Source organism: Halichoerus grypus, chromosome 3 (assembly GCF_964656455.1).
Source record: "Halichoerus grypus chromosome 3, mHalGry1.hap1.1, whole genome shotgun sequence".
Classification (NCBI taxonomy): Eukaryota; Metazoa; Chordata; class Mammalia; order Carnivora; family Phocidae; genus Halichoerus; species Halichoerus grypus.
The window spans coordinates 58,134,258-58,161,356 of NC_135714.1; the positions used below are offsets into that span (position 1 = coordinate 58,134,258).

Consider the following 27,099-nt stretch of genomic DNA (forward strand, 5'->3'; position numbering starts at 1 on the left):
GTTAACATACAGTATAATATTAGTTTCAGGTGTAGAATTTAGTGACTGAAAACTTCCATACAACACCTGGTACTCATCACAACAAGTGCCCTCCTTAGTCCCCATCACCTATTTCACCCCTCCCCCACCTACTTCCCCTCTGGTGACCATCAGTTTGTTCTCTAGAGTTAAGACTCTGTTTCTCCCCACCCCCCCATGTTCATTTGTTTTGTTTCTTAAATTCCACATATGAGGGAAACCATATGGTATTTGTCTTTCTCTGACTTACTTATTTCACTTAGCATTATACTCTTTAGCTCTATCCATGTCATTGCAGATGGCAAGATTTCATTCTTTTTTATGGCTGAGTAATATTTCATTATATACATACTATATATATATATATCCATTGTGTGTGTATGTGTGTGTGTGCGTGTGTGTACAGCTTTTTCCATTCATCAGTCGATGGACATTTGGGCTCTTTCCATAATTGGCTATTGTTGATATTGCTGCTATAAACGTTGGGGTGTATGTACCCCTTTGAATCAGTATTTTGTATCCTTTAGGTAAATGCCCAGTAGTGCAATTGCTGGGTCATGGTGTAGCTCTATTTTTAACTTTTTGAGGAACTTCCATATTGTTTTCCAGAGTGGCTGCACCAGTTTGCATTCCCACCAACAGTGTAAGAGGGTTTGGGAAGGGGATAGATTTTAACTTGTGCTCTTGTCTGTATGCTAAATTGCAAAGGAGACTGTCACTTGTCCCATTGCCATAAATCAGAAGCAGTAGCCCAGATTGCCTGGTGTCCACAGCATAATATCAGGATAGGACTAAACTGTTGGGATGACAAATTATTAAAACTGGTGGATATAGACCAGCCTGAATTAGATCTTCCAACTCTTCCCTACCACTCCCCAGTTCCCTAGCACTGGTGGATTTCCGTGTAATGAATTTGTCTTCTCCCTGTGATGCTGCTTTCAAAGAGTTAAGAGAGATTCCAGAGAATTGCTTGATAGTATGGAATTAAATTGATAAAGAGTAATAGTAAGATCTCTGGAAATCCCCAAATGCTCATGAACTAAATAATACACTTCTAAAGAACTCATGAATCAAAGGGAAAATAAAAAGGGCATTTAAAAATATTTTGAACTGAATGAAAATAAGCAACATATCAGAATTTGTGGGATGCCAGTAAAACAGTGCTTAAAGGAAATTTATAGCACATATATTAGAAAAAAAGGAAGATCTCAAACTGTGAACCCAGCTTCCACCTTCAGAAACTAAAAAAAAAAAAGAGCAAATTAAAACAAAGTAAGTTGAAAGTTGAAGAAAGGAAATAATAAAGATCAAAAGAGAAATCAACAAAATAGAAAACACACACAAAAAAACAGATAAAGATAAATGAAACCTCATGCTGGTTCTTTGAGAAGATCAATAATATTGATAAACTTCTCACCAGATTTACCAAGGGAAACAAAAGAGAAGAGATAAATTACCAATATCAGGAATGAGAGAGGAGACATCACCTTAGAAGTTAAAATGATAAGGGGCTAGTTTGAAAAATATTTTGCCAATAAATTCGACAACTTAGAGGAAATGGGCAAATGCCATTAACTACCAAACTAACAAAGCTCAGTCAAGAAAAACTAGATAATCTGCTTATTGCTCTATCTATTAAAGCAATGGAAATGTAGTTAAGGTCATTCCCACAAAGAAAACTTCAGGCTTCACTGGTGAATTTTACTAAACATTTCAGGAAGAAATATTACTAATTCTACACACTTCCAGAAAATTAAGAAAAGAGAATATTTTCCAATTCAGTCCATGAGGCCAGCATTACCCTGATACCCTTTTTCTGTCATATGAGGATACCAGCAGAAGTCAGCAGTCTGCAGCCTGCCAGAGGCTCTCGCCAGAACCCCACCCCACTGGTGCCGTGTTGCAGACCCCAGCCTCCAGAACTCTGAGAAATAAAATTCTGTTGTTTATAAGCCACCCAGTTTATGATATTTCATTATAAATGTCCGAACTGACTTAGACATTCCTTCTACCCTAGTCTCCCTTTTCCTCTTTCTCATACAGATAACAGCTTTTCTTAATTCTTAGTTTAATCATTCTGTTCTTTATTTTTAATATCTAAGCAAGTATGTATATAAATATATTCCTATGGCACCATTCTATCTTTATTACATGAGACATTGCATATTCCTTATATTGTTCTCTACCTTGCCTTTTTCACTTAAAAACATAATCTTGGTGATCACTCCATATGATGCATAAGGTTTTTTCTTCAGTGTTTTTAAAAAATTTCATAGAATTTCTTTGTGTGTATATGCTATAGTTCATTAACTGACCTTCTATTGATGGGCATTTGAATTATTTCCAATCTTTTGCAATTACAAATAATGCCATGATGAATAACCTAGTGCTTCAGTCATTTAGAAATATTGGCAGTGTATTTTTAGGATAGGTACCTACTAGAAAATTTGTTGGCTCAGGGGATAAATGCACATATTTTTAGATACCACCAAATTCTCCTCCATAGATCTTTGCCACCATTTTGCATTCCCACCAGCAATGGATGACAGGAACTACTTCCCTACAGTTTTATCCTCACAGAATGTTGCCAAATTTTTGGATTTTTGCCAACCATATAGGTAAGACATGCTGCTGTGGTGTTGTTTAGATGTGCATTTCTCTTATTAGGAGAAATTTTTTTATGTTTAGAACCCATTAGTTTTTTTTTCTTCTTGTGTACTATTTGCTTAGATCATTTTACTATTTTTCTATCAGATTGTTGGTCTTTTCTTGCCTCCTCAAATTTCCAGAGCTCTTTGTATGATATAGATCACAGCTATCTTTTGTTGTTTTTTTCCCTCTGTTTTTGACTTTGCCTACAGTATTTTTCCATGTAAAGTCTTTAAATTTCTTTTTATGTATTTTAACTTATTATTGTTTCTGGATTTTGCATCATAGGTAGAAAAAATGTTCCCACTTCACTTGTGTTTCTTCTAATACTTTTACGTTTGCTTGTTTTTCCTTTTTATGTCTGGATGTCTGATCTATTTGGACTTATCCTAGTTGTATAGATAGCTATTTGAAACTGTTGTATCTTTCTCTCTCTTGATTGCCCGTAACATACTCTGCCTTCTCTTTCTGTCTCTCTCTTTCTCCAGTTTCTCTCTCTCTCTCCCTTTCTTTTGGTTTCCTTTGGTTCCTATTTGGTAATGTGTTCACATTACCATTTTCTACACATAATGTAAACAATTTTAGATTCTACTCTTTTCCCAAATATTATGTAGCAAATATTTCTGCTGTTATTAATATTCTTTATATTCATTAGTTATAAAGACCAATAGTAACCCACAGAGTGACTATACCACAGTTTAGTGTACAGTATGGTGTTACGAACTGTGATACTTCGATTCTAACTACATTTATTAGTTGGCATTCTTCCGTAGAGAAGAGCTTTTCCTTTCCCTACTTTTGTTTTAATTTTGATTGGGTATAGATCCAAAAACTCTTTTTCAAAAACATAATGGGTTATAATGCATTCCTGTCATTATTTATGATGTCAAATTATCCCATTGGCTTTTACTTTTTTTGCATATGACCCCATCAATTTTTGAGCACTTCCTTAGTTTCTGGCACCATGTTCTCAGCTCATCTTCTATTTTTCATGTCCCATATCTGGAATTATTCATTTCTCTAAGAAGCTCGGGATCCTTATAGTAGAGAAGAGTGTTTAGAACCCAAAATGTGGGCACGAAATATGCTCCTTACTACTTGGTTGCTATTGTTTTCAGGCCCTTTTACTGGGCATAACTAAAAAAATAGACTTCCTGTTTATCATGTACTTCCAAATATTTCCATGTTTAGGATCATGTTCTTAGTGTAGATTTCCAGAATTTGAGTGATTGGCTCGAATAATATGAATATTTTCAAGATTATTGATCCTTAATATAAACTGGTTTTCCAAAAGCTTTGATTATATGAGACTTGTCTTACTATATGTTTTCCAGAATTGGACATCTTAATTATTTTCTTTTTTCTAATTCTGTCAGGTATAAAAAAATTATACTTTTTAAAACTTAACTTCCTTTGATTTCTAATGAAACTTAGCATCTTTCTAGTTGTGCTTCCTCTTTGGTGAATTATTTATTCTAGTCCCTTTTTCTTTAACATTTGCAATGTTTTAAGATTTTTTTTTTTCGGTTGTCTATTTGATTAGGTATTGTGCATACTTAACCTGTGGACTTTTTTTCTAACCCAATAGATTTTTCCAGTAAAACACAGAGATAATTTTTTTCCTAGTTAATAATTAACAAAAAAATCTGCAGTGTGATCAAATAAAAATCAAACGTGAGGTATATGAGAAATAGGTTAAACAGGTTACTTTTTTACTAATAGTGTCAAAGAATAATATAAAAACTTGATCTTCCTCAGTTACATTACTTTCTTTTGTGAATGTGATTTCTAAAAAAAAATGAAACAGTTAAAACTTACAGGTTTTGTTATTTTCCTGTTCTTTGTGCCTGAATCCCTAACCCTGCCCACACAGCCTCAAGATGTAGGTAAGCAATTTACTTGTATATTAGCTAAGGAATGACTAGGTTGGGATAATTTCTTATTTTTTAACCTTGTTTTATTTCCATTTAATTTTTCACTCCCCTCCCCCCATGAGGAGGGGAGTGAATATATATATATACTGGTCACATATCTTGAACTAACCTTCCCAGATTTTGTATTTTCATGGTCATGTTACCCAATCTATAGACAGAGATAGTAGTTATCACACTCAGCAAATGGTCACCAGCTTTATAGCAGTATAGAAAGTGTTGCTGGGATATATAATTTGGATTTAAAAATACTAGTATTTCTTGCAAGTGTATATAGTGTATGGTAACAGTGAAACATGAGATGTGAGTTGGGATTTTTCTTTAATCTATGGTTGTTCAACGTATCTCCCAAGTAGGTGGTAAACACCTTTAGGGTACGCAGGACCCTGCTTCTTCCAACTGCACAGTTTATAAATATTCTCAGGTTTGTACATTCTCATTAATCTGGCCAAGGCAGTGTCAGCCTGGGGGGAAAGGGTGACATATATTTTTTCTTCCCAAAGGGGGAACATTTTGAACTTCATTTGTTTAGAGGAGGTGTCTTTTTGTAATCCCTCCGGCATGGATGAAGGACTTTTTTGTAACTTGCACAAAGTTCCATAAGCATTGCAGTGGCTTTGGAGATGTGGACTGTATCTGACTTAATTTCATACTCCCCACAGTGCCTGCTAGTTTAGTCTAGTGAGACCAGTAACAGGGCTTGAAGAATGGGCATTTTTGAGTTCTTCTACTTTGCCCCTTGTAATGACTTCTTCAAAAATCCTGTTGATTTTTGTCTCTTCAATATATTTTGCATCTGTGCTTTCCTTTACATTTCCATTACCCCTAACAAAATTCATGTCTTGCTGATTTCTCAATAGAACAATTACAAATGTCACCTAATGGGCCTCTTGCTTTTTTTCTATCCATCCATTCATTCACCCACCCATCTATTCGGCAAATAGTTCTTGTCACTTTCTCTTTGTCAGGCACTGTGTCTATTTCTAATTCCCTGCATATTAGATATACCACTACCTGGCTGATATTTCTTAGCATATAGAAATAATCATATTAGGTGATACCTCATCGTGCTTTTGATTTGTGTTTCCCTGATGATTAATGATTAATGATGTCTGTTGGGCCATTTGTATGTCTTCTTTGGAAAAATGTCTATTCAGATTCTCTGCCCATTTTTTTACTTGGATTGCTTGGGGGTATTTTGGTATTGAGTTGTATAAGCTCTGTATAGATTTTGGATATTAGCTCCTTACTGAATATATCATTTGTAAATATCTTCTCCTATTCAGTAGGTTGTCTTCTAATCTTGTTGATGGTTTACTTCTCTGTGTAAAGCTTTTTATTTTGACATAGTCTCAATAGTTTATTTTTGCTTTTGCTTCCCTTGCCTTCAGAGACACAGCTAGAAAAATGTTGCTAAGCCTGATGTCAAAGAGATTACTGCCTATGTTTTCTTCTAGGGAATTTATAGTTTCACATTTAGGTCTTTAATCCATTTGAGTTTATTTTTGTGTATGGTGTTAGAAAGTGGTCCAGTTTCATTTTTTTGCATGTAGCTGTCCAGTTATCCCAACACCATTTATTGAAGAGACTGTCGTTTCCCTATTGTATATTCTTGTCTTATTTGTACATATTATATGTGACCATATAAACGTGGGTTTATTTTTGGGCTTTTGATTCTGTTCCATTGATCTATATGTCTATTTTTGTGCCAGTACCATACTATTTTGATTACCACAGCTTTGTAGTATATCTTGAAATCTGGGATTGTGACACGTCCAGTTGTTCTTCTTTCTCAAGATTGCTTTGGCTATTCAGGGTCTTTTGTGGTTGCATATAAATTAGACAAGAAATAATAAGTGTTGGTGAGGATGTGGAGAAACATGAACACTCATACATTATCGGTGGGAATGTAAATTGGTGCAGCCACTGTGGAAAACAGTATGGAGGTTCCTCGAAAAATTAAAAATACCATATGATCCAGTAATGCCACTACTGGATATTTAACCAAAGAAAATGAAAACACGAATTTGAAGAGATATATGTACCCTATGTTTATTGCAGCATTATTTGCAATAGCCAAAATATAAAAGCAACCCAAGTGTCCATTAATAGATGAATGGATAAAGAAGATGTGGTGTATATATATACAATGGAGTATTACTCAGCCATAAAAAACAATGAGCTCTTGCCATTTGTGACAACATGGATGGACCTTGAGAATATTATGCTAAGTGAAATTAGTCAGACTGAGAAAGACAAATACCATATGATTTCGCTTTAATGTAGAATCTAAAATACAAAACAAACAAACAAAATACCCAGACTCTTAAATACAGAGAACAAAGTTGCTAAAGGGAAGGTGGGTGAAGGAATAGGTGAAATAAATACATGGGATTAAGAGGTACAAACTTCCAGTCATAAAATAAATAAATAAGTCATGGAGATGAAAAGCACAGCGTAGGAATATAGTCAATAATATGGTAATAATGTTGTATGGGTAACTGATAGTGACTATATTTATTGTGGTGAGCACTGAGTAATATATAGAATTGTCAGATCAATAAGTTGTATACCTGAAACTAATATAACACTGTCTGTTAATTATATTTCAATTAAAAAAAGAAATAATCATATTACTATTCTATATAAACATTTTCAATGGCTCTTCATAGCTTCTAATTGAAGCCCAAACTCCTAGGCTTAAATGCAAGACACCCAAAATATGGATCCAAGTCCTTTCTATCCTAGTTTCCATTTTTCTTTATGACCCACTCTTTCATGAAAGTGGATTAATCGACTTTCTCCAAATACATCCCAAGATTTCTTACTTTTGTAATTTCCCTCACATTATTCCCTCCACACAGAGAGATGAGCCTCTTTATTTCTCTGCTAGCTGAAATCTTGTATGTTTTTTCAGATTCAACTCATACGCCACTCTTGCTATAATCCTTTTCTGGTTTCTCACCCAAGGATCATAAAGCATTCCTATCATAAACTTACCTATATTATTTTAGAATGTCATGTACATTCTAAATTGGATTATAGTCATGTTCATAAGTCACTTGCACTATGAGAGTACTTAGAAACCTGAGGTCCAGGGGAGATGTCTTAATTATCACTGATTGCCTCATATTGTCCAGCACAATACCTTGCGAAAGTAAGGACTCCATGAAAGTAGTCTATGTGGACAAATATAAATGTGCTCTGATTAACATATGCTCCTTGGGAGAGAATCAGTGATTTTAGACTAGTCCAGATATCATCTAAATATCTGTGTCTGGCTAGCATTATAAACTATACTGACTACTGGCACACTATGGCATCTCGTGTTGGGCCCTGTAGTAGCAATACATCACGTATCAGTTAATCTTCATATTTCTTTCCTAGTCATACATGATAAATACTTAGCATGAAAATGGTGCTTGGATTTGACATTTGTGGCTGGGGAGACATCAATGGCAAATCTGAAGTCTGGTCAGTTTGAAACTAATTCAAGTCAATTCAACTTAATGAATATCTCTTGAGTACATAGTAAGCTGTGATTAAGTTCTCAAATTTGGTTCATATGACTTTTCTCCTTCTTGTTAAGTATGCCAAATTACTTTCTACAGTGAGTTTTCTATTTTATACTTTGTAAATGTAGATGTCATGTATGGTTATTTGGTGGGAAAATGTTAAAATACCAGGATACATAATAACCTATATATCTTTGCTTTTCAGATGATGTCAGTATCACCCAGAAATTTATAGAGGAGAATGTTGGATACATGTGAGTTTCTCTAAACTATTTTTTATGATGATGGTGTTTATATGATCTTATCTGATATATTCCAGAAATGTTAATGCTTCTCAAAAGTAATTCAATTAAATAGAAGCTGTATTTAAAAAGTAAATACAGTATTACTCATAAAATTCAGATAAGGCAATTGAATTGTCAAGAAATTGTAAAATTTATGGCCCTCACACTTCGATAATTTCCTGAGACTAATCAGTAAGTGAATGTTTCTATGAGTTTTTGTTGGACAGAAGTGGAAATTCTACAGGTGATCATTGTGTACTCTCTGTGGACTGTTGCAGCACAATCATCGCATTTTCTCAGTATATTCAGGAGGTCTCCTTTGAAGAAGTAGAAGTGTTGGTAAAAGCCATGACAGAAAATAGAGATAAATGCTTGGGTGGCATGACACTCCCAATGTGTTCCAAATTAGCTGTAAGTAAATTGTTTGCATTTTTAAACAAATAATGTTTATTCGTTAAACAGAGAATTTTTGGCTTGAAATATAAAAAAAGAGATGCTCCATGCCCCCTCATTTTTTATTTTGCCTGACTTTGGAATTTAGGATAAGGTACTTTCCTTGGAGAGATGCAATTCTGTATTACGGTGCATAGGAGGAATTGGCTACGAGATTGCAGTCCATGCCATGTGTATACAGACAGGGAGGCAGCCAATAGTTGGACAATGTGCACAGAAGTACAGAGGTAACCTCCTTAGCTGCCTCTCTCAAAAATGCTCTATTGTCATACCGCCTTTTCTGGGCCTCTGCCAAATAGAGTCACCATCTGCATTTCTATTTCTTTAAAGATTTTATTTATTTATTTGAGAGAGAGAGAGAGCAGGAGGAGGTAGAGGGAGAAGTAGACTCTCTGCTGAGCAGGCAGCCCAACATGGGGCTGGATCCTGGGACTCCATAATCCCGGGATCATGACCTGAGCTGAAGGCAGATGCTTAACAGACTGAGCCATCCAGGCACCTCACCATCTGCATTTCTAGAAGACTATTACGAAACACTACTGCTAATACTTTACCAACACATTCACACTCTGACCTCATCACCTTGAGAGAAAAGGAAAAAAGCTGTTATATAAGAGAAATGTAAGTAGCAAAGGAGTAAGAGGTTAAAGGGTCCCGAGGTAGGGTAGAAAAAGTTTCCCAAAGTGTGGGATGGTTGTCACAGGTGTGGGTAACAACGCTTTATTGGTAATACTGGGGAAATTGGAATCTCTTTCCCGAAGCGTGACACTCATCACTCATTGTATTCATTGTGTCATCTCAGAAGGTTGAAAAACTTTACAATGAATAAAGTATGTCTTTTACTTTTCTGTTGTCCAGAATGATGTTTTACTGGAAAATATATGTGCTCTGGAGGGACTGCCACAAAAGCATAATTTTTCACACTGCTGCAGTAAGGTCGACTTGGAAAGAAAACTTTGTTTCTTCCATAATAAGAAAGCTGATGTAGGATTTCTGCCTCCTCTTCCTACCCTGGATCCTGAAGAGAAATGCCAGACTTATAAAAATAACAGAGAATCTTTTCTAAACAAGTAAGTTTTCTTTTAGCAGAAGGATTACCTAATTGAGGAATTATTCTTAGGCTGAGTCCAGTATCTATTCCAAAGGAACATAGCTAGTTTCATTGATGGATTAATTCATTCAACATGTATTGTGGGTCACATTCTGTGTTCAGCATTGAGGATATAAATATGAATAAGATATGAAATCTACTTTCAAGATCCTTTCAATAAAGATACATGTTTTTCTAATTTGGTAAGCCCTAGAACAGAGTGCGTGCATGGTGCCAAATTGCTACTGGAGGGAATAATCTAGTTTTCCCAAAAGGAAGGTGGAGCTTTTACTGAGGGTAAACATTAAATCAATGGATGTTTACCAAAAATCTGTTTGCAATAGTGCAGTAATTACAGAAGCAGAGATTTTTTTTTCTGGAAAGGGGTGTGCTCATTGAAACTTAAATTACAAGTGGATTTGAACAGAAGTAAATAAAATCCCTGGATCTCAGAGGGAGTGTGCACAGGTAGCTGTTCTTTGAATGTGGAAGGGAGAGCTGCTGACCATCTGGAAGCAGCCATAGTTCAGTGTTCAGGATGAAAACTGTAATCATCACTCTGATTTGGGAGTTGGCAACTTAATCGATAAAACTTTTATTAGAGACTGGATAATGTTGTCTTATATTGAAGGCTTCCATAATGGGAAGTCCTTCCTCTTTCAGTTTTGAAACTTGATCTTGTCTTTTTCTCTCTTTCCTTTCCCTTCCCCTTTCTTCCCATCCCTTGTCTACCATTTTTTAAAAATTTCTTTCCTGCTTTTAACCCCTTTCCCTCCTTTCCTCTTTTTTTCTTTTATAGTTATATATATGAAGTTTCCAGAAGGAACCCCTTTGTTTTTCCCCCTACACTTCTAACTGTTGCTGCTCGTTTTGAGGAGATGACTAAAACATGTTGTGAAGAACAAGACAAAGCTAACTGCTTTCGGACAAAGGTGAGTTTTGCATTTATTTCATGAAAATAAGTAGTCACCCCACACTGCAGATCTTTACTGAAAGTTAACTTATAGAAAAGGGTTGTTTACCACTTATCAGCCATTTTCTTGCCACTTTCAATGTTTTTTTTCAAACCTTTGTCCACTTGCTGCTGATCTAAATTTCTTACTACTTAAGACCCTTGAAAGACAATTGCCTATTTCCAGGGTCTTTCTTCTAGCATTGTCTTCCTTGTAAATTGGAGGAAAGCCTTAGTGAGTGAATATCTAGGGTAAAAATGGCATTTATCTTTTATTCTGGGTCAAACCCTCTTTTGGCTACCCATAAAATTTAATCATCCCATTAGAGATGGACAAGCTCACAACACACCTTCTCACCAAGCATAATTCAGTCATCAGGAAGACTGGCCTAACTTTTATAATGTGCCACAAATACATGTTTCTTTTGATATATAAACTTATTAAGGTAAAAATCCCATAGATTTTCTGTTTCTGAGCAAAGTTTGGAAAATTTGGTTGAGATGTAGTTAAGAAATAAGAGAATAATAGGATTTTGCTCTTGCTTCAATAGAATTTTCTTTTTCTCCTTCAGGCAGAACCTGTCATACAATATTTAAAAGCATCATCTTCTTTTCAAAAAAATGTCTGTGGGGCACTTATGAAGTTTGGACTGCAAGTCTTAGAATCGATGTGAGTTTTAATATGAATCTTGTCTTTGCTTATATTTTCTCCTCTGTGTCCCATTTTTATTAAATTGTTGATGACTTTTTATTTTTATTCTTCTCCAGGGGTGTTGAGGTGGTTCTCAGTCCACATGGATAGCTCAGAACCAGGACATTAGGTCAGAATGAGAGAAGACCTGGGAAGTGGGGAGACCCTAGAGAGAAAGATGGTTACTTCTGAGATATTCTTTGGTTAGTTGGGAATCTGAATTGGTCTGGAAGTTCCCAACCAGGGTTTTAAAACCTCCAAGTGCTTTAGATGGGATGGATCCATCCGTCTTTGACTTTAATGACTAGGAGACAGCTTTATAAGGATAATTTTTATCTCTAGTGCTCATCCTGACTAATTAGTAATGGTGCTATTGCAATGTCTTGAGAAAAATTCCGAGATTTGAACTAGATCAGCAGGAAGGAGTTCTGGGATGGATTATCTATCCCTGCATGGGCTCAAAGCAGGAGGCTGTGGTCCTGACAAAATGTGTTTTGCCATAAAAATTATGGAAGCAAGCATATATCTCAGGCCTTTTTATCCTGCTCCTGGTCCAGGATTCAACATATCAACCTAAGAGCTGCTGAGTGATCCTGTAGGCTGTGCCCCATATAAACAGCTATTTGGTAAAGATATCTGTGAATAAAACAAGGGTTCCAATTCTTATTGCAGCTATTTATACTTTATCAGCAAAGAAGTCCCCCTTGTCTTACTTGCTGTTCAAGTTGTTTTAGTGGCTTATCAATTCTTTTTCCAGAAATGTTGCTATACTTAGTCAGAAATTTCCCAAGATTGAATTTAAGGAACTTACCTCCCTCCTAAAAGATGTTTCTTCCAAGTATGATGGATGCTGTGAAGGGGATGCTGTGCAGTGCATCCGTGACAGGGTAAATATTCTCTAAAACCAAGTAAAAATAGTGATTTGGGGCAGCCATTTTTTTTATTCTGAAGTTTCCTCCTATGTGACTACTTTATTTACCACATGAAATAAGAATGCTAATAAGGGGCGCCTGGGTGGCTCAGTCAGTTAAGCCGCTGACTCTTGGTTCTGGCTCAGGTCATGATCTCAGGGTCCTGGGATCGAGCTCCGCATCAGGCTCCGAGCTCAGCAGGGAGTCAGCGTGAAGATTCTCTTTCCCTCTTCCTCTGTCCCTCCTCCCCTGCTCTCTCTCAAATAAATACATCTTAAAAAATAATGTTAATGAATTGTTAAATAATAACATAAAATAAAAAAATAAAATGTTAACAAATAAGCTCAAATAAAACTTTGGGCTTTTTTACACATGGGATTGTTATTAGATTATTCAACAGATTCTATTTTACACAGCTAAATGTCCATGACATAAAACTTTAGGAATTTAGAATCATTTAAGGCATATTGACGTTTTCTTTAATATTGCACATCTTCTTTTAGAGATATTAGAAATTAAATAGTAAAGCTCAGAGAATGATTTTTACCATTATATCTTTAAGAACTGCTTTCTCTGAGTTTCCTCCAGCTATTTAGGAGCAGTCTTGTCAAATAAGTGGAGATGTTAATTTAAAATAACTCTCATGTTATTCTTTAAAGTGATTTTCTAAGGGCATATACTGGTAAATATATTATTGACTTACTTTAAGTTGTTAATGCACACAAAAGTAACACAATTTCATTAAAAATATCTCACCTTCTGGGGCGCTTGGGTGGCTCAGTCAGTTAAGTGTCCAACTCTTGATTTTGGCTCAGGTCACAATCTCAGGGTCCTGGGATCGAGCCCTGCTCCAGGCTCCCCACTCAGCAGGGAGTCTGCTTGTCTCCCTCTCCCTCTGCCCCTCCTCCTGCTGTCTCTCTCCCTCTCTGTCTCTGTTAAATAAATAAACAAATCTTTAGACAAAAAGAAAAAAAATCTTGCCTTCTTAGTTGAAATGAGGCTTTTTTAGTGACTTTTAATCAGTTTTACTTTCTAAAATTCACAGCAAAACTGTATGTTAATTAACTTGATTTTTAGAATATGAAGATATATACATTTTATTTCAAGCAGTGGACAACAGATGTCCCCAAGAATTATTTTGTCCTTAATCGGTCTCCAATTAAAAGCAGTATCACTCACTATTTTTTTATTGTTTGGTTATGGAAATGTGGGTTTTATAATAATTTCAAAATTTTCATAATTTTAGCATTTGAAATCAGAAATAAAACTTGCCTTCATGTGAAAACTTCATGTGTATTACATTAAGACAAAATTTAAATATTGTGATCAAATTATCTGATGAAGCAATTCCAGATGTGAGGAACATGGTTGGTTGTGTATACACAACCATTTCATTATGAAGGAAAACCCAGTCCTGAAGAAATGATGAAAATAAAGTAATTTTCATTCTTCTGTCCTACAGAGCAAGGTTATGAGCCATATTTGTTCCAAACAAGATTCCATCTCCAGCAAAATCAAAGAGTGCTGTGAAAAGAAAATGCCAGAGCGTGGCGAGTGCATCATTTCCTCGAATAAAGATGACAGACCAAAGGACTTAGCTCTAAGAGACGTGAAATTTACTGAGAGAGAAAATGTGTGTGAAGAACGAGATGCTAATCAAACGATCTTCATGGCTGAGTAACATAAGTCTATACTGAAATTTATAAGGCAAACAGAAACTTATGATTTGACCTATTTTGGCTAATTTGGGTGGAAGGAATGGGAACCATTTAAATCATTGGGTATCACATAATTTAAAAAAATCATGGCTACCGATCATGGTGTTTTCACCTGATTTTAAGAAGATGCAACCGTGTGACTCTGGGGATGGCTAACAGTTATTGAGTACTTGATACGTGCCAGACAGTGGACCCAATACTTGGTGTAGATGATCTGTTTTAATTCTCACAACAGTCGTGAACCAGCATGATTCCCCCCACTGTTTCAGATCAGTAAATGGAGGTACAGAGCAGCTAAATCACTTGTTGAAGGTTCACAGCTAAAAGCTGGCCGAGTGAGGATTGGACAGGAGGAGGTCTGGCCTAGGAAGTTGTGGGCTGGATTGCCATGCGCTGCCGCCCCCCAGCTGTTCAAGGGAATCTAGTGGACTTGGAGCCAAAGGGACTAGATTGGAGTCCCAGCTGGGTCACTAGAACAAGTTAACCTCTCTGTGTTTCACATCATCATACATAAAATTCATATAAGAATATCCATTCATTCCAAGTTTATTGGTAATGAAACACAATCCAGGCACTATGAGAGGTTAGACAGAGCTCTTACCCGCAGTAAGCTTTGATCAGCAGGGAATGCCACGGGGCAAGAGACAGACTTACCGATAAATGAATGCACAGCAGAGCTTTTACCCGCAGTAAGCTTTCATCAACAGCGAGTGCCACGGGGCAAGAGACAGACTTGTCAATAAATGAATGCACAGCATGTTCTTTTATTTCTGATAGCACTATGGAATCCATAATGTAGAGACAGAGGAGGAAGTGGTCAACTGTACTTGGGAAACTTGGAAAGGCTTGACAGGGAAGAGGTAGTTAAAGACATTTTGGTAATCTAGACAGAAGAGGTAGATCACGGATGGAAGTATAAAACCCCCTGGTGTGTTTGTGGCTTTGTGTAGGGTATTCGCAGTGAGAGACGGTAGTGAGAAGTATATGCGGTCAGATCATGCAGACGTGCTAAGTAACGAGATGCCACTGAAGGGCTTTCACTGAAGAATAAGGAAGGACAAAATCACTTTTGTTTTTTAGAAACTTCATCTGGAATGAATCCCACTTTGGGGCTTAGGTGGTTGGGTAAGTAGTTTTCAGATTCAATGAGACGGGAAGTATGGGTTGAAGGTTTTGTGGGAAAGAGAATATGTTTGGATCTGACCACACTGACTTTGAGGTACACATGAAGTAACAATTGGAAAGGTCATGAGATAGTTGTTTGTTTTTTTTTTTTATTTGAGTATAGTTGACACACAATGTTACATTAGTTTCAGGTGCAAAACATAATGATTTGACAAGTTTATACATTATACTAGGCTCATCACCAAGTGTAGCTGCCATTTGATCCCATATGTCACTACTACAATACCATTCACTATATTCCCTATGCTGTGCCTTTTATTCTCGTGACTTATTCATCCAGAACTGGAAGCCTGTATTTCCCACTCCCCTTCACCCATTTTGCCCATCCCCCCACTCCAGCAGCCATCAGTTTGTTCTGTGTATTTATAGGTCTAATTCTGCTTTTTGTTTATTCATTTGTTTGTAGTCTTTTTTTTTTTTTTTTTAAGATTCCACTTATGAGTGGAATCGTATGGTATTTGTCTTTCTCAGTGTAACTTATTTCATTTGGCCTAATACGCGCCAGGTCCATCCATGTGGTCTCAAGTATCATGAGACAATTTTGTATGTGAACCCGGAGCTCTGGAAGACAGAGAGATTAGTGAAAACTTACCAAATGTTAAGTGCTTCTCATCTACTAACCAATTTAGTTTTCAAAACAACCCTCTAAGGTTAGGAGACGGAAGCACAGAAGTTAAGTAACTTGTTCCCAAGTCACACAGATGATATGTGGTGGAGCCAGGATTCAGATGAGAGCTGTCAGGCACCAGACTCTTGCTCTTAGAACCAAACCACTGTGTTTTATTGCTTCTTATGAGTTGTGGGTATTAACTCAAATTAAACTGAACAAAATGTTAGAGGTAGTGTGCTTCACTTCTACCTGACACATGTGCTCGTCAAATGGAAGCAATTTTTTTATCATCATCATCATCATCATCATGTTACAACATAGTGTTTGAGGAGAAACCACAGAGCAACACTGAGCATGCTGAGTCAGAAACGGAGTTTTAAGGTTCGGTCTTTCCAGGTGTAAACATTTGACACAAGATCTCAATAGATCTTCCAGGCTAGGGTAGGCTTCTAGGAATTTTTGTTTGCAGCCTTTTGGTGGGGTGTGGTTTTTTTTTTTTTTTTGGTGTGATTTTATTCCTGTAGAAAGGTCCATGGCTTACATCAGATATTAAGAAGAGCTCTTGATTCTCTGAAGGGTAAATGCAGTTGCATTAGGGTCTGGGAATATATCCCACAAATAGGCTTGAGAAGGCAGGTGGAGAAGCAGGAGAGACAATGTCAAAAAAAACCCCCCAAGAATCAAAGACTTCGAACCAAAAAGGGATGCAGAGTTCCCTGGAATTGAGAAACTTTTGTGAGGTGTTGCTCCCGCCAAACATAGAAGGCCACTTTAACTTATTTTGAATGGATAGATAAGATTTTCTTTAAAAGACTTTATTATTTATTTGAGAGAGAAAATGAGATAGAGAGAGAGAGCATGAGAGGGGGGAGGGTCAGAGGGAGAAGCCCGCTCCCCGCTGAGCAGGGAGCCCGATGCGGGACTGGATCCCGGGACTCCATGATCATGACCTGAGCCGAAGGCAGTCACTTAACCAACTGAGCCACACAGGCGCCCCGATAAGATTTTTTTTTAAAGATTTTATTTATTTATTTGAGAGAAAGAGAGAGCATGAGAGGAGGGAGGGGCAGAGGCAGAGGGAGAAACAGTCTCCCAGCTGAGAAGGGAGCCCCACGTGGGGCTCGATCCCAGGACTGGGATCACGACCTGAGCCGAAGGCAGACACTCAACTGACTGAGCCACCCAGGTGCCTCAATAAGATTTTATTATGAAAACGATTGTAAAGAGCACAGCTGGGTGCTTAGAGGAGACACTACTCTCCTGCAAAGAGAGTCAACTTGGTTTAGAAAAGAATGAATTAGGCATCCTACCAGACCAGGGTTCTCATGTTACACTTCCATTAATATAGCAAGGTGCTTCCCTGGTCTGAGACTTCCTTTCTTCAGCTGTAGAGTAGTACTGATCTTGAGGACTAAGTGAAGTTAAACGAGAAAAGTGTTTCCAGAGGCTAGGAAGCATTTATCTCTTATGCCCAGAGCTTGATCCAGTGCTAGCACCTACTAAGGGCTTAATAAGTGTTAGCCTCTTCCCTCTCACTTTCGCATTTCTCCCCATATCACTCCGCCTGCCCTTGGAGCCTCTCACCGAGGCCATAGAAACCACTGCCAATGACTTAGAGTTCCAGGGGTGGGGACTCCCATATTTGACAAGTGATGGGATGACGTCATGGGCTTCCCAGTCTCTCACCAAGATGGCCCTGGAGTGGGGAGCAAGCCATATTTCCACCATCTCCAGTTGGAGGTTTGAATGGCGTTTCCAACAGAATTAGACTCACTATGTATTTTCTAAAGTATTGGTGGCATGATATACTATTTCTGATGTTTTACGCATCAAATCATCCTAATAATTAACTCGGAATTACTAATCATTCTATCCTCTCAAGTAAAAGCACTGTTGGTTTAAAACATACTACAGAAGAGAACCTTTGTAAAATGATGTCCTGTAGTCAAAATATCCTCTGAAATCACTCCCTGAGCAAAACTGGAGGAGGAAGTTAGCATCCGAAAGCAGAGTCAGTGTTACAAGATCTGACTAGCTTAAGAGATAGCAGGATTTGATATTTTGTTCTTTCTCTAAAGTCTAATGTATGAAACATTTTACACATCACAGGTTTCTGTATGAACACTCAAGGAGACATCCGGAACTGTCTATACCGGAGCTTTTAAGAATTGCTGGAGTGTATGAAGATCTTCTGAAAGAGTGTTGCCACGCAGAGAACCCTCCAGACTGTTACCGCCATGCAGTAGGTTCCAGTGTTCCGGGCTCAGAGAACTGGCCCAAACAAAGCCTAACAACAAACCTTTCATAGCTGACATCAAAGTTTTACTCTAGTCTAGGGAGTAGGAAATGTGATTGACCCATCTGAGTGTACTTAAATTCGGTGTGGGCTAATCATTGGGAAGACTGATACTATGTTAGGTTTCTGTACAATGTTTTGAGCTACTAATTCTGTGTGTTGATGCAAAAAAAAAACCTTCCCATTCAATATTTTACATTTAGATCTTTATTTATGTATTCTGCATTTTATTGAGCTGTATAGGATTTTTTATGATTGTGAAAGTAATAAATGATTATCAAAGATGATTAGGAAAGTACCAAAAGTTATAAAGATAAAAATGAAAGCTTGATACTATCACTGAGAAATAGCTATAATTAACATTTTCTTTCATCTTTTCTATGCAGATGTGCATATATGAGTGTTTAAAAATAAGATTGGAATAATACTTTCTTAAGAAATTTTTTGATATATTTTTTAAAAGATTTTATTTATTTATTTGAGAGAGACAGAGAGCAGAGGGAGAGGGAGAGAAAGAATCCTCAAGCAGACTCCCCACTGAGCTGGGAGCTTGACGTGGGACTTGATCCCAGGACTTGAGCTGAAATTCAGAGCCAGCTGCTTAACTGACTGAGCCACCCAGGGCACCCCTGGGTCTATTTTTTAGTTACTATCATAGAAAACTTTTTATGTCATTAAACAGACTTCAAAACACTTTATTTTAAATGATGGGATCTCATCATCGTGATTTATTTAACTGTTCTACTATGTGTTGGACATTGTGAACATTTAGTTAGGTTTTAAATTTTATAAGCAACCCTGAAGTGAGTATCTCATTTCATTCATCTCTATTAATATTTATGACTATTTTCCTAAGATATATTATCTGAAGAGAAATTATTAGGTCAAAGTATATAGACTTAAAAAAAAAACACAACACTTGATACAAAATGCCCAAGTTACTTTCTAGAAAGTTTTATCAGCATACAGTCCTACAACAGTGCTTGAAAATACTCGCTTCACCCCTGCCTTTGCCATCATTGTGCATGGAAATTAACTACCAGATTTATATGTAAAAAATAGCGACTGTGTTTTAAGCATTTATTTGATTTTTAGGTGAAGTTAGGCTTTTCCCATATGATTTTAGCTATTGTAATTATAAATTTCTTGTGAATAAGTTGTTTATGCCCATTATCCATTTTCCTCTTGAAATTAGAGTGTTTTAGTGTCAATGCATTCCTTATGTAGTAGGGAAATTAATTATTTGGCATTTCTGATTTGTTTCTCATTCATTTGATATGTGTTGCTTTGGCTTTATCTAAAAAATTGCTTCCACTTACCATAAAAGCCAGTTTATACCCATTCATATTTGAGCAATGAAGTCAGAGGATTTGACTTTCAGTCTAATTCTGCCACACTCTGTTCCTGACCCTTAAATGAATCATAGTGCTAGAAAATTCTTTCTTCATATGGAGGCACAGTATGCCCCGCACATCCATTCACTGGTGTGTAGTTTTATCTCTGATGACCACTCAGTAGATAGCTATCCAATTTTATGCTGAGGAGATAGAGTTTGTCAAATATTTGAAGACACTTGTTGGACGTTTTAAGTTCCAATTCTAAATGATGAAAAATAAGACATAAAATAAAAATAAATATGATTAAAAAGGTACTGTAGCAATACTGACTAGCTGGGTCATTCTAGCAAGTCATTTGACTTCATAAGACTGATTTCCTTTATGTAAAAATGAAAGACTACTCTGGCCTCATGAAAGTGATAAGCAAATATGATCATTGTCAACATAAGATTTGAATTATTCTTTGTAAGCTGGAAAGCTCTAAAAAATGTACGGGATGATAATGAAAAATTTGGACTTTCAAATTTTAGTAAAAGCCATCTCTATATTTATAGCTGAAAAGATTTAAATTCTCACACACTCATCTAAAGAAAACTACTCTCAACTTAGTGAGAAATATATGGTAATGATAGTTTCAAAATACTATACAAATAAAAGCTACTTGACAAGTTGACATGAAGCTTATGATTAAATTTTAGATAAAATGTTCATAAATATGATTGTTCTTATTTTTAGGAATACAAATTCAATGAAACAACTGAGAAAAGCCTCAAGATAGTACAACAAGAATGTGAACATTTCCAGAATTTGGGGAAAGATGACTTGAAATACTAGTAAGTTGCTTGCACAAGTTGGTTAACACTTGTGACCGGGATAAGTAAGATAAAGAGTGCCACATAGTGTCAAAAATTCAGCTCAGTCTTTCAGTTATGGCAAATCCATAAACTGGGAAAGAATAAAAACACAGAAGTCAAGAATGTGCATTAAGCTGTCGTATTAAGCCTTTACCAGGAATGAGGCTAGAAATGAAAGAAATACAGGATTCCAGAAAATTGATTCTCTAATGCTTTAGTTTTCACTTGGACTTGCTTTTGTCAATCCGAAGCCAGAATCTCTGGATTCTGCCTTTGAGAAGGCAGGGGATAGAGCAAACTTCAGGTTGTTGCAATTTCCCAAGGAAAAGATAGTTTGCCCAGATTTTGAACCACTCTTACCGAGTTTATAGAAATAATTTTGGATTTAATACTTTAATATTTATTTTTTAGTGCTCTTGCGAACATTCATGAATAATACACAGTTTATTCTGAATTTTCTTAATTAATTACCAGGGTAATATAGTGTGTGTTTAAACCAAACGTCTTTAAATCAGAACACAGTTTAAAAAATATGATTTCACTGTTTCTGCAACCTGGCTATTGGCTGAGAACTCAAACTCAGCCCATTAAAGATACTAGTTCTCTTCATCTCAGATTATCCTTTTCCAACATGTATCTATTAATTAAATTCTCCCTTTAAAATATTTATTAACTGCAAGGGATTTCAAGCAGGATTTTACATACTAGCCAAAGTATTTGCTGCCGGGGAGTTCCTATACCCCCAGGTAAGACAGGCTGAGCAAATCTGAGAATTTCTGAGATTACCATGAAATTAGGAGGAGGCCAAAAATGCAGAATCTAGGAGGCAGGGTGTGGGAAAAATAGGGAGTGAAGAGACAGTTCTCTACCATTTTATGAGAAAGGCGAGGTTCACGTTGTCCTTACCTTGGTTGTCCCTAGCCTTGAAGAGTTAGGGTTTCAAGCAGTTAGACAAGGGCAAATGGGTATCTGTTTTTGTTTAGAACCAAACAGACAAATGTTCTTTCAGCTACCTTATCAAACTCACAAAGATAGCCCCCCAGCTCTCCACTGAAGAACTGACCTTTCTTGGCAAGGAAATGGTGACAGCTTTGGCCACCTGTTGCACACTGAGTGAAGAGTTTGCCTGCGTTGATAATTTGGTGAGCATGGCCCACGTACCTAACTAGTCCTAAAAAAAAAAAAAAAGGCATCTGCTGTACTCATTGATCTACAGCAATAAGGCAGTTATATGCCTTTCTTCATTGTTTTCAACATTGTTAAGGAATGTCAAAGTTTCTGGGGGGGCTCACTGCATCACAATCCTAAGAAGCAAAAGAGAATGTCTTAAATTTTTCTTGGTGTTTTCCAAATCATCTTTCTTACTTTTTTTTTTTTTTTGAGAGCGAGAGAGAGAGAGAGAGAGAGAGAGAGAGCTGGAGGAGGAGCAAAAGGAGAGGGAGAAGCAGACTGAGCATGGAACCTGATGCAGGGCTTTATCTTATGAGCCTGAGGTCATGACCTGAGCCGAAATCAAGAGTGGGACGCTCAACCGACTGAGCCACCCAGGCTCCCCTCTTATTTCTTATTACTAATTTGTTATTTGTAAATTGTTAGGGCAAATGGCAGGAATAAGGATATTGTTTCAGAATGATATAAGAAACTTTGTAATTTCAAGTAAAGTTACAAATTCAATCTTGCCCCACCAGGTCAGTGAGAGAATTGATACTTCCTGCCCAATCACAACTTGGATGTATCTTTTTAGGACTGGGGTGGAGATTATCCTGGAGGACACCCCAGGAAGGGAATAAATCAGAGGGCCACAGTGTTTGGCTGCCACTTTCAGTTGGCTGTTTTGCAGCTCTCTGCTCACAATTACAGATTTGTATATATGCTAACAAGAAATTAACCTATAGGCATTTGAATCGCAATGGCTTGAAATTTTGTTATAATGCAAGCTTCTACTTTGCTTTACAAGTAGTATCATGTTTACAAGTGCATGGGTTTTTCTGAGTACGGTTAACAGTCATCTTAGAACAATCTGTTTCTCTAACCATATTTCAAAAACTCTATTCAAGTTTTAAAGTCATATCTGAATTCCAACTTTCATTGGGACAGATGGATTTAGTTCTTGGAGAGTTGTGTGGAATAAATGAAAATCGGAACATCAACCCAGATGTGGACCACTGTTGTAAAACCAACTTTGCCTTCAGAAGGCCCTGCTTTGAGGGCTTGGAAGCTGACAAAACATATGTGCCTCCATCCACACCTCAAGATTTATTTACCTTTCACACAGACTTATGTCAGGCTCATAATGAGGAGCTCCAAAAAAAGAAAGACAGGTATAAACATTCTCTTCCATTCATCTTTTTCTTCAGCCTGAAGGCACATAATTAATGAGAAGGTGTATTGTGATGCATATGTGATTTTGGTGTTCTAATCCTGTTACTTCCATCAAATTGTCCAGTCTATCCAATCCAGAAAAACACCGGGGCCTATTTATTGCTGTTGCTTGTAAGTCAAAACCTAGCCAGTCTTTTCTTTCGCTAGGCGTGGATTGTCTAGTACACTGTGATTTGGAAAGGTGACTTAGGGCAGGTAGCAAAAAGGCTCACAGGCAGGTTCATAATGAACTGGACTTTCCTGAGGGAATGTCCTAGATATTTGCCCCGAGAATCTTGCTTAATGTTTGAAAAAATAAGAGGCCTAAAAGGGACAAGAATTTTACTTTTGTCTTCTCAGGCAATGTTATAAATGCTAAAGAATAAGACTTTTTGGGGGGGACTTAGGTAGTGTCTATGTCAAGTGGAGTGGAAACAGCATTCAGCTACTAAGAAAAAGGAAATAGAGGTTGTTTTGAAAATGAATTTTCTAGAAAGACCAAAAGAGATCTACAATAATCTACAGTACTACGCACGAGGAAGACCTAATATATGTTCACATTTTTTTATATCATTTTTGTTTATAACTACATAACTCTCTGAAGAATGTTGCCGTGAAATCCATCCCACAAGTTGAACAGGAAAGCTTCGGGAGACCCCTTCAAAGTGGAATATTTTAACTTTGTATACTTTCCCAACCAAGTGCCCCCCAAGACATGTGATATTGTGACAAGCGTTTTGGAGAAGAGGAGCTTAAGGAAGAAGTTTTAATTAATTCTATTTGGCATCTCTGGGTCACAGGTCTCTTGTCAATCTGGTGAAGCAAAGGCCTGAACTTACAGATGAGGCGCTGAAGTCATTGCTTACAGACTTCACGGACGTGGTGGTGAAGTGTTGCAAAGCTGAGGGGCCTGAAGCCTGCTTTAATGAAGAGGTAGTTCTATTTCTTTTCTGCTGAAAATTCAGCTGGTATTCCTGGTCACAAAATATAACAGAACTCCCAGTAGGACCCTGCTTCCTCCCCATAATGTCTCTGAGGCCTCTGAGAGCCCCATGAGCTGGATGTCACCAGCAGATGTCTCTGTGGAAGGACCTAGGCACTGTCTCCTTAGTAACAACACGGTGTAAGAAAAAGATGTCAGGAGAACTCGGGTTCTAATTCCAGTCTTCTTGGTCATATAACTTAAACTGAACTGTACTACACCATCTGTAAATGAGGATGGCGATACTTACCCTTGAATTATACTTTTGGTCCATACTCTCCTGGTTTAATCCCTCATCAGTTTAATAAAACAAATAGCCAAACTGATTTGCAAAGGAAATCATAATCAGCTCCAAAGGGAGGGGAGCAGGAAGGGTATTAGTCTGTGAAGTCTCTCAGGGGGTGGCTGTCTCACCTTCATGGCCTTGTAGCAGCATGTATGTGTGAAGTGAGGAGTTGGCCGGGGGAGGGGGGTGCGTGTAGTGAGGGGGAAGAGAGGACACGTGCTCCCTGAGTGTTCTCACTCCACAGTGACTGGATTCTCTCGCCAGCTTGTGGTGGTCCAGGGTTCTCAGGTACGTGTGAACGCCAGCCTCAATGGATGGCTGCTTGGAAGTGCTCTTCACTGATTTCCAACTTCCTTTCTTACCATTTCTTTCCCAGCAACTCTCACTCCACCCCAGACTCACACTTAGCGCACACACACAAACTTATGCCTCTCATATCCTTCCTGCCTGGTCACAGACATGCACACTCACACACAGCCTTCATTCTGGTTGACAGCCCTCTACTTTTTCCAAGGGAATGCTTAGTCTGTGGAAATTTTGTGTGTGTGTGTGTGTGTGTGTGTGTGGTTCAAATTATTAGCTTTTACAACATATATTTAAAGTAATTCGAGGGGCGCCAGGGTGGCTCAGTCGTTAAGTGTCTGCCTTCGGCTCAGGTCATGATCCCAGGGTCCTGGGACCGAGCCCCGCATCGGGCTCCCTGCTCAGCGGGAAGCCTGCTTCTCCCTCTCCCACTCCCCCTACTTGTGTTCCCTCTCTCGCTGTGCCTGTCAAATAAATAAATGCAATATTTTAAAAAATAAAGTAATTTGAGGTTATTAACCCATATCTAGCATTTCCCTGAGTGAGTGTGTACATCGAGGCCATGGAAAGGGAAGGATGAAGTCACTGGCAGTTCATAAAAGGCACTTGAAGAAAGGATGTTCATGGTCTTCCTGTACAAGATGGGACTGCTGTAATTTTTCTTCCCAAAATTCAAGGCAACATGCGTCTCCAAATTTAAATAATCATGTCTTAAATTTTTCTGTGTGTTTTTCTTTCTTTTTTTCCCCTCTCAGGGCCCCAAAGTGACAGCCAAAAGCCAGGCAGCTTGAGAAATATAAAGTAAAACCCACCAAAGGTAATCCCTGCTATCTGAGCCAAATGCCAAATGTATGTGTAGCTTGTGTGGTCACCTGGCCTTTTCCCTTCTGCTGCTTCAGTGTCTGTTTCTGGTTCATTTCACGTGCCTTGTACCCCACAGGTCCATCTTGGTCCTCTCATGTCTCTCTGGGTCTCTACCACTCTGTGTGGCGTGTTTGTGGTAGCACTTCTCTGCTGTTCAAGCAGCTTTCTGGGGAGCTGAAAGGTACCCAGTCCTCTGCCTCTTTGCTACCGCCTTCAGCTGTCTGGACCAGAATGGAGAGGCAATGGAAATCTGTGAATATTGATGGGGAGATGGGCAGATAGGCCTGTCCTAAGAGTCTTGCCACAGCAGCATGTTCATAAATGAAAAGCTATATGTTTGTGATTTCACAAAGCTACATAAAGGATGCTCTCTCCTCCGCAGTTTAGGTAAGACACACAAACTTTAGGAACAAAATGATGTTCAGCATCTGGGAAGAGAGGCCTGGACTGCCACAGGGAGTAGGTTTGGATCTACAAGAAGCACCACATCCTTACCACTCACAGTTTTCTATATATGGGACTTCCCAGCACCCAAGTTATACGATTTCACAATCTTGTGTTGCATAAGATACTATTTTTTTCTTCCCAGGTTGTGGGGAAAAGAGAGGAACACCAGCTTACCTGCTTCCTATCTGGCCTGCGGTGGATTTTATTTTCTGAGAAGAACGCAGTGAAAACATTCTTCTGTAAACTTTACCTGAAACCGTGTTATTGTAGAGAACAATAAACAAGATCATAAAGTTATTTCTCAAGGACTGATGTCATGTGTCAACTTGATAACAAAATCGATCAATCAGGATGCATTCATTCCATCAGCATCGTCAGCTCCTTGGCAAATGTACACCGCTCCAGGGAGGGCAGGGCTCTGAAGCAGCAATGGCGTGGGCAGAATCCTCACAGATGCTTGTTCTTGCTGCTACTGGAAAGGACATGGGGAGCTGAGGCCAGGCAGCCCTCCTGCTACTACAGGTCCTAGCATTACCTGCTGCCACTCAATGTTTTCAATGTACAAAACATCGTCTGAAGGACTTTCGTGCATTATCTCATGGAACCCTAACAGCTCTAAAAGTAGATACCTTATCTTAAAAAGATTTATTTATTTCTTAGAGAGAGAGAGAGAGAGAATGAGCACAAGTGGGAGGGGAAGAGGGAGAGGGAGAAAGAATCCTCAAGCAGACTCCTTGCTGAGCACAGAGCCCAACGTGGGGCTTGACCCCCTGACCCTGAGATCACAGCCTGAGTCAAAACCAAGAGTCGGATGCTTAGCTGACTGCACCACCCAGGCACCCTTGAAGTAGATATCATTTTAATTCCCATTTTGCAAACAGGGAACTTGAGTCTTGGGGAGATAAAGTCATCTGTTCAATGTCATACAACTGGTAATTGGCAGAACCAAGGTTTGCATTTGAGTCCTCTAATCCCAGAACAGTATTCTTGACTTCTGTACACCCTACTTCCTAGGTGTGGCCATATTGGATGACTTATAAAATCTGTCATTCATAGAGCGGGAGGAGCACCTGAGGCATCAGAGACAATGGCTCCTTTCTCTTACTATTCCAAGCTGTAATTGCTGTTAATGTTGGAGATGGAAGTGCTTGTCAGTGATGGCTAAGGAGAGGGAGTTGGGGGGAGGGAGGGACCTGGGAAGCCAGGAAATGAAGGTTGGTCATGGGCTCATGGCCTGATTATCCTGTTTTCTAAACTTTTAAAGTTCTTAGTGTTTCAATGTCTGAAATGGAAGATGATGGCCATTTAGGAGATGATACATGAGAATAGTCACAGAGTTCTGTTGGCATAGCATTTACGGCG

The 27,099-nt window shown here is 38.0% G+C and overlaps 1 protein-coding gene across 1 annotated transcript; it reads left to right on the plus strand.

Moving 5' to 3' along the window:
- The first annotated feature begins 4,411 nt into the window (after window positions 1–4,411).
- AFM (afamin) lies at window positions 4,412–26,034 on the plus strand. The gene is made up of 15 exons (XM_036078036.2): window positions 4,412–4,553; window positions 8,319–8,367; window positions 8,676–8,808; window positions 9,709–9,920; window positions 10,740–10,872; window positions 11,465–11,562; window positions 12,341–12,470; window positions 13,957–14,171; window positions 18,117–18,249; window positions 20,376–20,473; window positions 21,504–21,636; window positions 22,592–22,815; window positions 23,656–23,788; window positions 25,182–25,243; window positions 25,880–26,034. Exons 1-14 carry the CDS (start codon window positions 4,466–4,468, stop codon window positions 25,215–25,217), a joined length of 1,815 nt encoding a protein of 604 aa, XP_035933929.2. The 5' UTR covers window positions 4,412–4,465; the 3' UTR covers window positions 25,218–25,243; window positions 25,880–26,034.
- Window positions 26,035–27,099: the final 1,065 nt, after the last annotated feature.

Coding starts and splice junctions, on each gene's coding strand:
- AFM (XM_036078036.2), top strand. CDS start 4,466: ATGAAACAGTTAAAACTTACAGGTTTTGTTATTTTCCTGTTCTTTGTG. Junction 11,563..12,340: donor CTGCAAGTCTTAGAATCGAT/GTGAGTTTTAAT, acceptor TTCTTTTTCCAG/AAATGTTGCTATACTTAGTC. Junction 14,172..18,116: donor CAAACGATCTTCATGGCTGA/GTAACATAAGTC, acceptor TACACATCACAG/GTTTCTGTATGAACACTCAA.